Below are 13,429 nucleotides of genomic sequence, written 5' to 3'. Positions count from 1 at the left end.
CGGGTTCAGAGCTTTTAGTCCAAGGTTAACTCCGTTTGGCGTGACTGACCTCCATTGGTAACTGCTTCCGACTCAGGTATGCCACCGGGTCGTCAGATCACACGCCGGTCAGTCCCCAAGTCTTTGTGCGATCTGCAGAGTCACCAGAAGTCAGTGTGAAGACGGCGAATGGGTCTGTGCACCGCCGTCTAGGTGTCCCGCTATGGGAGGGGCAGGTTATGGCTCTGAAGTGACAATCACAGGAGATTCATAAAAAGAAAAAGTTATATTTGTTGAAATGCTGTAGCACTGGTGCTCAGAGTCCGGGGGGGGGGGGGGGAAGGGGAATCAGAGCCCCATAAGGTCAGCCACCCCCTGCTCCCTCCGCAGCCGCCGGTTCTCCTCTTGGAGCTTCTCAAGCTCCATCTCCAGTTTATGGAGCCTGGGGGGGTCGGCCTGCTGTGACCTCAGGCGGTTGTTCTCCTCCTCCATGCGGCTTATGCACTCCTCCAGCTCCATGTATTCACGGATCAGCTCCTGCTTGCTCATGTCCTGCAGGCTCTCCACGTGATCCTTCATCATCCGGAACTGGGTGGTGGTATAAGGGGCCACCGGTGGGCCCTTGGCGAACATCTCGGCCCGCATCTGGGGCGCCTGCTGCGATTCCATCTCCTCCAGTCGCTTCTTCTCCCAGGTCCGCTGGTTATATGACTTCCAGGACCTCTTCTTCTTGGAGGGTAGCTGGCGGTGCCTCTTTCTGCCCAGCTCCCTCCAAGGCCCCCCTGGCTCATGGCTGTCGCCCATGACCAGCTGACAATGGTGTTCCCTGTTGTCCGTAATAACAGATTGTACCATGAGGGCTTCGTAAGGGGTGCCCAATGGTTCTTCCTGACCCAGCTCCTGGGGATCCCAAGCCGAGTCTACACAATGGGCTGCTGCTGGTGGGCGGTACCCAGGTTGAGACCAATTTGATCTGGTGTTGTCATTCAGGGGGCAATTCTGCTTGAAGTGACCCAACTGTTTGCACCGGAAGCAGCGTTGTTCGTTGTCCTCCTGGCGTGGATAGCGAGGGCTCGATGTCATCGGTCTGTTAGGCAGTTGGTATCTAGCGGCTGGTGGGTGTGAGGGCGCCGTTGGTCGTGGAGGTTGTACCCATGGTGTGACCTGGTTTGTCTTGCGAGTATCCGCATATTCATCCGCCAACTTCGCGGCCTCTGGTAGAGTCATGGGCCTGTGATCTCTCACCCAATCTTTGACATCCGTCTGAATGTGATTGTAAAATTGCTCCAGGAGCATTAGTTGCAAAATGTCCTCTGCGGTGGTGGCCTGGCTGCTGTTAACCCAGTTAGAGGCCGACAGGGACAACTGGCATGCCCATTCCGCGTAAGAGTCTTTCGTGGTTTTGCGTGAGTCCCTGAACTTCTGTCGGTGGGACTCTGGGGTTACTGCATAACGAACAAGGAGCGCTTCTTTAACCTGGGCGTAGCTATGGATATCCTGATCTGGCACGGTCCGGAAAGCATCAGAAGCTTTGCCTGACAGTTTGCCTGACAATATTGAAACCCACTCTCCTCTAGCTATTCGGTGCAGGTTACATTGTCTCTCAAAGTCTGCCAGGTAGTTATCAATTTCACAGTCCTTTTCATCAAAAGCTTTAAAAGCGCTAAACGGAATCTTCCTTGCGTCTGCTGTGCTGTACTCACTGTTTGGAGAATGTGCGGCTGCTTGTTGGACTGCTGCCAGTTTTAACTGTAGCTCTGCGTCTCTTATTTGTTTATCCTTCTGTAGCTCTGCGTTTACTAACAGGTCCATCACTTTCAGCACCACATCCGGCGTTGGGTTCGGGCCGAACCACGCTAGCTTCTCTCTCTCATTAGCTTGTTGGCTGGTGATTCCTCTTCCTGAATCACTGGTGTCTCCATCTCTTGTACTGCTGGCGTTGCTGCAATCACGTTCTCCTAGTCTAGCTCCATTAATTCTGCTATGATGACCCGCTTGGTTTTGTTGCTAGCAATCCTTCCACGAACTTCCAGTAGTTCTTTCAGTGTATTTCTTTTAAGCAGGGTGTAGCAGCCTTCCATTCACTGTTCCCAGTGTCTGCTTGGAATCCTGGTGTAAGGGAGAGTAGAAGGGAAAATCCCTCTGCTGCCAACCATTTGTGACGGTATCTGTACGATATCCCCGTCAAGCATTCCCTCCTCTCCATACAAGAACATCACAGGATCATCCACACATGAGTCAAGACTGAATGCTGGAACCAAGACTGATTTATTGGCAGCTTGCTGCTGGTTATAAATACAGTTTTACAAGCTAAATCCTTGATCAAGGAACAATGGGAGCTCCACCCCCTTTTCACACACTGGAGTTTTTCATACAGAATACAGCCAGACAATTCGAAGCCGACCAGAGACACATTTTCTTTAAATAATGACATCAGGGAAGTTAATTACAAGGTGTACAGAACACATTAGCTGGGCAGCCTGGCACCGCATAATGAAGCAATCAGAATACATAACATGAGTCACCTCTACTCACAGTAAACAGGATTAACATCCCTTTAAAAAAAGGAGCTAGCTGCAGACGGGTCATTAACATGTCAATAGCTTGTAACACATGAATCCATTTTACCTCTAACCCACAATTTAACCAAGCAGGGAGAATTACACTGACATATCCTTCACAGGACACTTGCCTGTCCAAGGATCCTGCGATGTCGGCACCCCAGCTGATTTTTTTTTTTATTCGACTTTCAGGTGCTGCAGCTGCCATTTCTTGTAAGGGAAACTGATAGGGAAGCCTTGCGGCTGTGTGTGAAGCATGCTGCGCTCGAATGGCCCGGCGGCAGGGGAGGAAGGAGTGGGGTCCAAACTTCCAAGCAACCTCACCGCAGCTGGGGAAGGAGGAGGGGGCCAAACTTCCGGGGGACCTTGCTGCAGTGAGGTCACCCGGAAGTGAGGACAGGCACCTATCAAAAACAGGTACCCGTCCTCCATCCCTTCCGAAAGGTGCCAGATGTGCAACCAGAGTTTGCCCTTTTGGGCGTTCTAACACAGTGCCTTCTGCATTGATATCTCGAACATTGTCATCAGTCCTGGCCATCTCTCGGCTGGACAACAGAACACCTCCCCCTCTTCTTATCTGCATAGCATAGAGCTGTATTCTAGTTCTGTGGTGGAGAAAAATGCTTTGGATTTTGGGGCAGCAGAAGCAGCGTTCTCAGCTCACTATAGGAAGTTACAGGCAGGGTCAACTTGTTTTCTTTTTGTATTTGCAGCACTAATAAAGATCCTAACCATGAGCATTTAACTGTACTGAATTTTTTTTTTTGTTTTTTTCATTTTGTCAGACATAGGCATTTATCAAGACTGCATACTTTGCAGTTGATCTGTTTTTATGTATAACACAAGTTAAAAAAAAAATGTGTTTTTTATAAATAATAATGAACATTTATGCTTTTTAGCACTTCTGTTCTATGACTTTTCTGAGGTCAAATGTCATTACTAAAAAAGCAGTGGCAGACGGTTGCTGTTTAGGCCGGGTTCACACTAGTACGACAAGCGCTCCGACATTGGGAGCTCGGTGTGAAAATCAATGTTTTCCTATGGGAGCCGTCTTAACTGGTCCGACTTTTGAAAATGCTCCCTGCACTACTTTGGTCTGACTTTGATCCTACTTCAGCCCATTGTTTATCACTGAAGTCAGATCGCTATCCTAACTGATTCAACTTTGGCATGCAACGTGTGCTGTGATGATCTTGAAGGGGAACACCATGCCAAATTTTAAAATAAAATGTATGGATCTTAAGAGGAACCCCATGCCGAAAAAGCGGCATGGGGGGTTCCCCCAGAATCCAAACCCTTATCCGTGCACATAGCCTGGCAGGTCAGGAAATGGGGTGGGGATGAGCGAGCCCTGCGCCCCCACACCAAAGCACCTCGTCCCCATGTTGAGGACAAGGGCCTCTTCCCGACAACATTGGTCGTTGGTGGTTGCTGGGGTCTGTGGGCAGGGAGCTTATCGGAAGCTGTGGGCCCCCAAATTCTGGCCCCCCACCCTATGTGAATGAGTACGGGGTACATTGTACCTCTACACATTCACCTGAAAAAAACTGACAAAACGCATTACACATCATATCTCATCACTAACCACCCCTACAAATAGTCCAGGCTGACTAAATGGCATCAGGCAGTCTTTTATATTTTCTGTTGACCACGTTTTTCTGTGGCACACCATCTCTTTACAAGATTCACTCACATGGTCTGAGATAATATTTAAAGTACACAGTGGCGTTCAAGTAATGCTCAAGTGTCTACCAGAAAAATATTCTACACACTGTTACATTACCACCAGCCTCAATACTTGCTATACTGTGCACATTGTCCTACGCGTTGCTTTATAAAAATGCAGATGATCCTAAAGCATTTGTTGCCCTAAAAAAATTATTAAAAAAATGGATCCTGTTTGTTTTTTAAAGCATGCATGTGCAGTGCTTGTGCTGTGTAATTTGGCCCCTTGTATCGCCTGAAATACCGGTTGATCCTGCCTGGTTCTGCCCTCCCCCCTTGTAAACTGACCATGGATTATCATGACTGCTGAGCCATAAAACTGTGGTTGGTTTACGTGCCTCCGTCATTGGCTGTAACCTCTGTCATTCTCCCTCCCCCTCCCTCTCTGCCTGTCAGCTAGTGGCAGTGCCTACCCCTCCCCTCCTGCTGCTGAAATGACTTTAAAGCGGAGGTTCACCCTAAAACAATTATATACCATTACAGCCAGCATACTTCTACAGTATGCTGTTTTTTTTTTTTTGCCGCACATACCGTTTTATTGTTTTCCCTCTGGGTTCTGGCTCCCGTGGGAGTGGGCGTTCCTATCCAGAGGTTAGATGATTGACGTCTGGTGAAAAACTTCCCCTGGCGCATAGGGTGCGTCACCAGTTTTCCGTAACTAGCCGACCTGCGAGTCGGCTCTATATGGCGCCTGTGCAGTGAGCTCTACACGGCGGGTGCAGGCGCCGTGTAGCGCCGACTCGCAGGTCGGCTAGTTACGGAAAACTGACACGCCTTATGCGCCAGGGGAAGTTTTTCACCAGACGTCAATCATCTAACCTCTGAATAGGAACGCCCACTCCCACGGGAGCCAGAAGCCGGGGGGAAAATAATAAAACGGTATGTACGGCAAAAAAAAAACAGCATACTGTAGATGTCGGAAGTATGCTGGATGTAATGGTATATAGATGTTTTTTAGGGTGAACCTCCGCTTAAACATTTTCATATCCTTTTAATAATGCCGTGTGCTCCAGTGTCTGTTTTTATAAAAAAAAAAAATTCTGTTCTATACCGGATTTCAGAGTGGCACTCGCTTGGTCTTCTTCTTTCTTCTTTCTTCTTCAAAAAGACACTTAGGCACACAGCATTATTATTGAAAAGAGGATTGTGTGGAGGCAACCACTTTTAAGAGTGAAGAATTTTACAGCAATTTAATTATCTGTTTGACCGAATGCCACTTTTTGGTACCAGGAAGTTTTTTTTTTATTTTCAGGTTTCCATAGCAGTCTAACTCCTCCACTTTAAATAGCTTTTGTGGTTTCCCTTACTGCTTGCTGACTACTGAGGATTATTTTTTGAGGGTTTATTTCTTGTACTTGTCCACTTAATGACTCCCGGATTTGTTCTAAACTTGCTGTAATATTCAGTTTTGCACTGAGTGCACTGCAGCAGCTTTGCAAGAATAGCAGCAAATAAGTAGATATTGATACTTATTTACTTTGCCCTAATCTAACAGATTCCTTCATCTATGCCACACAGTGCAGATGGATGAATCTCCCACTGCAGATACTGAATTTTGTCTAAAGTGATTTGTAAAGTCTTGTTTAAAAAACAAATAAAAAAATAACACACCCATTCTACTTGCCTCAATGTGCAGTTGGTTTTGCACAGGACAGCCTGGATCCTCCTTTTCTCGGGTCCCTCTTCGGCTCTCCTGGCCCCTTCCTCCTATCGACAGCAAGCAGCTTGTTATGGGGCAGCCGAGTCGAGCTGTAGTTCTGTGTGTTCATTCAGACACAGAGCTGCTGTTTGGGCCCCGCCCTCTCCTGACTGGCTTACTGACTTTGATTGACGGCAGCGGGACCCAATGGCGGATGGAGAGTCCGGGACGACTGAGGGACTCGTGGACATCCCTAGACAGAGATGAGGCTCAGGTAAGTATTGGGGGGTGCTGGGGAGGCTGCTTCACACAAGGCTTTTCATCTTAATGCATAGCATGCAATAAGATAACTGCTTTTACAACTCCTTTAACCTTTGCCAGCTGCCAAGATACCTAAACATTGGGGGTTATTTACAGAAGGCAAATCCACTTTGCTCTACAACTGCACTTGTAAGTGCAATCACTGTAGATTGTTGTAGATCTGAGGGACAACTCTGAAATTAGGGGAAGCTCTGCTGATTTTATTAAATCATGTGCAAGCAAAAATGATTTTTTTTTTCTTGCATGTCCCCCCTCAGATCTACAGCAACTGCACTTTCGAGTGCAAAGTGGATTTGCCTTTCGTAGATGCCCCCCCATTGTCTGCATCTAATTTGGATGTAGGTTCTGTTTGGCTGATGATTGTAAATCCTCCTTATTTTTGGTGTATGTTGGCTTTTCACACTAAATTCATCTATTCTCAGATGCAATGAGGGTCGTATTGGAAAACAGTGCGAATGCAGCACAGAGCAAGTTAGCAGTGAAGACATGGATGCTCAGTGCAGAAAGGAGAACAGCTCAGAGATCTGCAGTAACAACGGAGATTGTATCTGTGGCCAGTGTGTGTGTAAGAAGAGGGAAAATCCTAATGAGGTCTACTCCGGGAAATACTGTGACTGTGACAATTTCAATTGTGATCGTTCCAATGGATTGATTTGTGGAGGTGAGTTCAACATTAAATTCACAGACCCTAGGAAAGAACAACTCTGGATGCTTGACGTATTAAACCCTAAATAAATCATGTAGTTCATTGTAGCTTACCAATCCCTAAACGTGGTATCTGCTTTTTTGATTATTTTTTTTCCTTTTTTCATTCTTTCGCCCTTTACTTTGTAATATGGCCAGTATCACACTTTTCTTTCTTGGGGTGTCTCCACTCTGGATGGAGGAGCACTGCAGACACCTTTTGGGTAGCTGCATTGTCAATGTGGGGGAGGGGGTAGTGTTGATGCACTTGCAGATATAAAAGTACTTGACTTTAAAAGGATTTACATAAATGAGTAGCAGATCTTTGTAAGAGCCCCTGTCAGTGTTAAATGGTTTGTCTCAACCCTCTGCCACTATTGGTGACAGGATTTTTATGAAAGAGTCCCTATTGGAATCTTTTATCACAAACCCTTCACATTGCCTGTCAGCATTTATGTACATTGAGCCGCACGGCTCTGCATACGTTTACGGCACTACTCTGTGCTGTGATGGCTAACATTGCCTGGGCCCCACCTTCCAAGCAGCCAAAGATCCAAAACATGGAAGGATGACTGACCGTGCAGGGCTACAGGGGGATAACTAACCAGGTAAGTCTCTCACCAACTACTTCTGTCAGAATGATTCCGTTTTGTTATCCTGGATGGACCCCAAAAGGGTCCACCTGCGTTCGTTAAACCATCTCTAGATGGCTCAGACAGGCCATCATCCAAGCCTAAGGTCTCCAAGAATCGGGCTCTGCCATTTCTGGTAAAGGCATATAGCTAGATTCACGCCGGCGTATCAGTAGATACGCAGTCGTAACTCTGAATCTACGCCGTCATAAATTTAAGCGTATTCTGGAAACCAGATACGCTTAAATTGGGCTAAGATACGAGCGGCGTAAGTCTCCTATGCCGTCGTATCTTAGGGTGCAAATTTGGGCTGGCCGCTAGGTGGCGCTTCCGTTGTTTTCCGCGTCTAATATGCAAATGAGCAAGATACGCCTATTCACGAACGTACGCTTGCCCGTCTCTAAAGTTGCGCCGTTTACGTAAGGCGTTTTCAGGCGTAAAGTTAGTCCAACAAATAGCTGGCCTAGCCAATGTTAAGTATGGATGTCGTTCCCGCATCAAATTTTGAAATTTTTACGTTGTTTTCGTAAGTCGTCCGTGAATGGGGCTGGACGTAATTTACGTTCACGTCGAAACCAAAAAGTCCTTGCGGCGTAATTTGGAGCATGCGCACTGGGATACGTCCACGGACGGCGCATGCGCCGTTCGTTTAAAACGTCAATCACGTTGGGTCACTGGTCATTAACGTAAAACACGCGCCCCCCCCCCCCTGTTCATCATTTGAATTAGGCGCGCTTACGCCAGCCCATTTACGCTACGCCGCTGTAACTTAGGAGGCAAGTGCTTTGTGAATACAGCACTTGCCTCTCTGACTTACGGCGGCGTAGCGTCTATGCGATACGCCGCCTCAAAGTTAAGCCAGTCTTTCTGAATCTGGCTAATACTCTGCTCAATCTGCCAGTGCTTCTTGGGCTTTTCGTCATCGGGCAACTGTTTTATGGTTCACAAGTTCTACTAAGTCGAAGGTTCGTCCTGATCTGTTGCCAGCCTCTTAGGTGCAAGGTCCTTTAGGGTTGAGCTGCAGGTAACCCCCTAGTGTGTTTTTTTTTTTTCTCTCCCTTGGGTCGGTTAGCTGTGTTGCCCACCCCTCAGTTTGACTGTTTTGAGGCATTCCAAAAGTTGCACTTTTGTAGCCCAACCCCTCTTTCTGGTCATGCTACTAGTACTGCCTTGTCACCAAGCGGAGACCTGCTAGAAGTGGGACTTATCCTGGGTTGGCCTAAACAAAAAAAATTGTTTTCTTGTGTATGTTCCTCCTGTGGGCAGAATTATAACTCAGAGGTTAAAGACTGTGTCCTTCAATGGACTCCTAGAAAAGGATTTTAGAGTACAAAGTGTTTCTTGTTATTGCTCATGCTCCAGAGTGGAAATTGAAAAGTCCTATTTCTTTATGAGCATGCACTTGTCTGTAGTTGGACTGTTTCTCAAAGACTCTGCAACCAGGCAGCCTGTGATTTTTTGATTTTTTTTTTGCCGTGCACTTCAGGAGGTGCACTTTTGGAAAAAATAAATTCTCCTGAACAAGAAGTACCAATGGGTAGCTGCAGACAGAAATGGAAAGGTGTTTCTAATAAGTGGTGAATACGGAAGTTACGTGTGTCGGCTTTTCAAACTGTATTCTTCCTTCTAAACATGTCTTTTGTTACAGGTAATGGAGTCTGCAAATGCAGAGTTTGCGAGTGTTTCCCCAACTTTTCTGGTAGTGCTTGTGATTGCTCAGAAGATAAATCAACGTGCATTGCATCTAATGGTCAGCTATGTAATGGAAGAGGAACGTGTGAATGTGGAAGGTGCAAATGTACAGACCCCAAATTTCAGGGACAGACGTGCGAGATGTGCCAGACCTGTGTTGGTGTTTGTGCGGAACACAAGTGAGTATTAAAGAACACATTTCTCCCTCACGGTGAATGTGCAAATTAAATTTAGTTCAGTGAAAACATTGTTTATACTGCTTTTCATCTCTGAAGCAAATCTCTGGTCCATAAGTAAATGACATGCCCCATGTGCATAACTAAGCCTTTTTAGTGTCAAATTTGCCATTTGCCTGCAATTACCTACTTATCTGTGGCCTTCACATCAACTCCAGTGTTTCTCAGCGTTTTTTTTCATTCGAGGTCTTCTAGAAAATTGACAGTCCTGAAGCACCCTATTCTCAAATGTAAAAAACGATTCTAATAGCTTTACGAAATGCAGCAGCATCCACATGTAGTACACCCAATGTTAGAGGTGATTTATCCTTCCAAAGCAAATTTACTTTTTTGTACTGACCAGTATACCAATGTTTCTCTTCTCCCTCAATGTGTCTCCATCAGTCTGTCACCTCATTGCTGATGGCGAGGTGCACAGGAGGGTCAAACAAGGATGCTGTGGAGGCGAAAGACATCCTCATTAACTGATGACCTCATTGGTTGTTAGGATGCCAGTGTTTAGAAAGTCTTGAGTTGTATCTTAACATAGCGCGGTCTTACCCCGAAGGGTCCCGACACGCATAATCTTAATGGTTCATAATGAGAACCCGTGGCTTTGTGTATCTAAATGGCAGGCTTGATTTACCTGCTGGCTTGTATAACACTTTTGATACATTTTTAGGCATTTTGCCAAGACGCCCCTGAAGAAACCTCAAGGCGGCACCCTAGGTGAAAAAGGCTGAACTACACTACTATAATATAACTGACGCCACAGTTCTGTAGTTGTAACTAGGAAGCTTCTGTTGTAATCACTGAGGTTAAGTCACATATACATACATTTTGGAATTACAAAGTTCTGTTTAAAGTGGGAAGCCTAGGCTTTAGAACTGCACAGCCATGCTTTGAAGGCAGACATGGGTGAGGGAAGGAGGGTTTTACAGGTGAATGTTCACCATCCACATTTCAACTGATCCTTCGAGCTCACCATAGAATGACAGACAAATACTGGTCTTTTATGGACTAGCACATCTATCTTTTTTTTTTTCTTTCACTTCATGAGTTATTTCAACTGAGCTTATCTATTGAACAGTGCTTTTTGCTAATGCTTGTTTTTTGTCCCCCTCCCCCAGGGAATGTGTTCAGTGCAGAGCGTTCCATAAAGGAGAGAAACAAGAGGGGTGTGATACCCAGTGTGCACATTTCAACCTTACTATGGTGGACAGCCGTGACAAGTTACCTCAGCCAGGACAGGAAGACGCTCTTACACACTGCAAAGAGAAGGATGTAGATGATTGCTGGTTTTACTATACCTACTCTGTAAATTCTAACTCTGAGGTTCATGTGCATGTCGTGAAAGACCCAGGTAATGTAGGCTTGGCAGAGTCCCCAGCATTTACATATAAAGTTATCAGCTAATGAGGATGCATCTACTAATTTTCTATAATATATATATTATTTTTTTTAGAGTGTCCAAGTGGCCCTGAAATAGTTCCCATCGTTGCTGGTGTGGTGGCTGGAATTGTACTTATTGGATTGGCATTGTTGCTTATATGGAAGCTTCTTATGATTATTCACGACAGAAGAGAGTTTGCCAAATTTGAAAAGGAGAAGATGAATGCCAAATGGGATGCTGTAAGTATTCTTGCCATGAGAGGGATGGTGGGTTGCTATTGTACTGCACTGTTGGATATTACATGCCAGCAGTTTTCTGGTACATGCTCTTCCTGGTCACACACTAATGGATTACCCCACAGACAATGCGGTTTCTTCTAAGAATAATGACTCCAGTGTGATGGGGCAATCCATTCCCATTTCATGTTGGTGTGCAGTGGGTTTTCCTGTGTGTCTAGGTTTGGAGTTTAGGCAATAGTGTGTGCTCTTCTAATGAGCACAGTGGGGATGTGTATGGAACTATCCTGTGTGTGTGTGTGTGTGTGTGTGTGTGTGTGTGCGCGCGCGCATTTCTAGTAAGGGTACTGGGAATGTACATGGAAAAAACTCTGCATACTTTTCTAGTGAGTCTACTGGGGATATGTATAAAAGTAGGCTAGGTTCACACAATATGTGGCAGTATGTGTAAATACAGTTTTTTGCCCCCACATCAAAAAAATACTGCTGTTAACAGAGATAGTGGGGGTGCCAATAATTCTTAGTGGTACCTACACACTGGAAACCCAGCACAGTTTACCATGCTTGGAGCTGCATGTGGTTTTCAGGCAGCTGCAATTTTGGAATAGGTGCAGGGACCTTTTCCCTGCATTATTCATAAGTACAGCAACCCATTCAAATTAATTGGCTGCTGTGCCTGTGCAAAACTTGCTGCTGGGAAACCAGCATAGTGTGAAACCTAGCTGTATCATGTGTGTATATTTCTGGTGAGCACACTGGGGATGTGTATGGTGTTATCTTGTGCTTACAGTTTTCTGATGTGTTCCTTGGGGATGTGTATGAAATTCTTCTCTGATTTTTTTTTTTTTTCTGGCGAGCACAATGACTTCATCGTAGATTTGAAATCGCTAGAAGTAAAAAAAAACGTCACTATTAGAGGTTCATCCGTTTTTATCATTATCTTCCTTTCCATCATATATTATATTATATTATATTTTATTCTAGACCCATTTTCTAGCCACCTCTGCAGTACTTGCGTGTCTCTATTTTCTGTTATCTGTTAAAGTGGTAGTAAACCCACATTTCTTTTTACCCACAGGTAAGCTTTTTTAATAAAGCTTACCTGTAGTTAAAATGTGTATATATATATATATATATATATATATATATATATATATATATATATATATATATATATATATATATATATATATATATATATATATATATATATATATATATATATATATATATATATAAATATTCTAGCGAAGTGCAGCTGTGATGTCACCACCGTATGCGCTCTGAAAGAACGGCATACCCGTGCCGTTCCTTCGGCGCTGTGTGTCGCATGCATGGGGAAGTGACGTCATTCCTGCTCAGCCATTCAAGCAGAAGCAGCCTGCAAACCGAAAAGGAAGACTGGGCGAAGATGGAAGCCTGAAACGGGATATATACAGTTGTGCTAATAAGTTTACATACCCTGCCAGAATTTGATTTCTTGGGCATTTTTCTGAGAATATGAATGATGACACAAACATTTTACACTCATGGTTAGTGTTTAGCTGAAGCCATTTATTATCAATTAACTGTTTTACTCTTTCTTTAAATCCTAATCATAACAGAAACTACCCAAATGACTATGATCAAAAGTTTACATACCCCGGTTCTTAATACCGTGCATTGCCCCCTTTAACGACAATGACAGCTTGAAGTCTTTTGTGGTATTTGTAGATGAGGCTCTTTATCTTTTCAGATGGTAAAGCTGCCCATTCCTCTTGGCAATAAAGCCTCCCGTTCCTGTAAATTCTAGGACTGTCTTGCATGAACGGCACGTTTGAGATCTCCCCAGAGTGGCTCAATGATGTTGAAGTCAGGAGACTGAGATGGCCCCTCCAGAACCGTCACTTTATTCTGCTGTAGCCAATGACAGGTCAACTTGGCTTGGGTTTTGGATCATTGTCATGTTGGAATGTCCAAGTACATCCCATGCAGAGCTTCCTGGCTGATGAATGCAAATGTTTCTTCAGTATTTTTGGATAACATACTGCATTCATCTTCTCCTCAACTTTGACCAAATTTCCTGCGCCTTTTGTAGCTCACACATCCCCAAAACATCAGTGATCCACCTCTGTTTAACAGTAGGAATGGTGTACCTTTCCGCATAATTACAAGCAAACAGATCACAGGTAAGGAAGGTTACCTTTAATAGCCATTCAAACCCATTTGTCAACTTGTGTGCATGTTATCAGGCCAAAATCACCGGGGTTTGTAAACTTTTTGATCAGGGTCATTTGGGTAGTTTGTCGTGATTATGATTTAAAAAGAGTAAACACAGTTGATGATAAATGGCTTCAGCCAAACACTTACCAT

General features: G+C 44.8%; 1 protein-coding gene across 2 annotated transcripts in view; it reads left to right on the top strand.

Annotated features, from left to right (window-relative positions):
* Positions 1-13,429, top strand: part of LOC120940054 (integrin beta-1-A) — a 57,426-nt gene that overhangs the window by 39,304 nt on the left and 4,693 nt on the right. For both annotated transcript variants that reach the window (XM_040352635.1, XM_040352636.1), the window contains exons 12-15: positions 6,648-6,886; positions 9,190-9,412; positions 10,579-10,811; positions 10,914-11,080. In XM_040352635.1, coding sequence (XP_040208569.1) covers positions 6,648-6,886; positions 9,190-9,412; positions 10,579-10,811; positions 10,914-11,080 — 862 coding nt within the window. The remainder of the gene's footprint in view (positions 1-6,647; positions 6,887-9,189; positions 9,413-10,578; positions 10,812-10,913; positions 11,081-13,429) is intronic.

The sequence above is a fragment of the Rana temporaria genome, chromosome 5 (assembly GCF_905171775.1).
Source record: "Rana temporaria chromosome 5, aRanTem1.1, whole genome shotgun sequence".
Taxonomy (NCBI): domain Eukaryota; kingdom Metazoa; phylum Chordata; class Amphibia; order Anura; family Ranidae; genus Rana; species Rana temporaria.
Note: the sequence above shows the minus strand (reverse complement) of the source record. Positions and strands in the feature narration are given on the sequence as shown.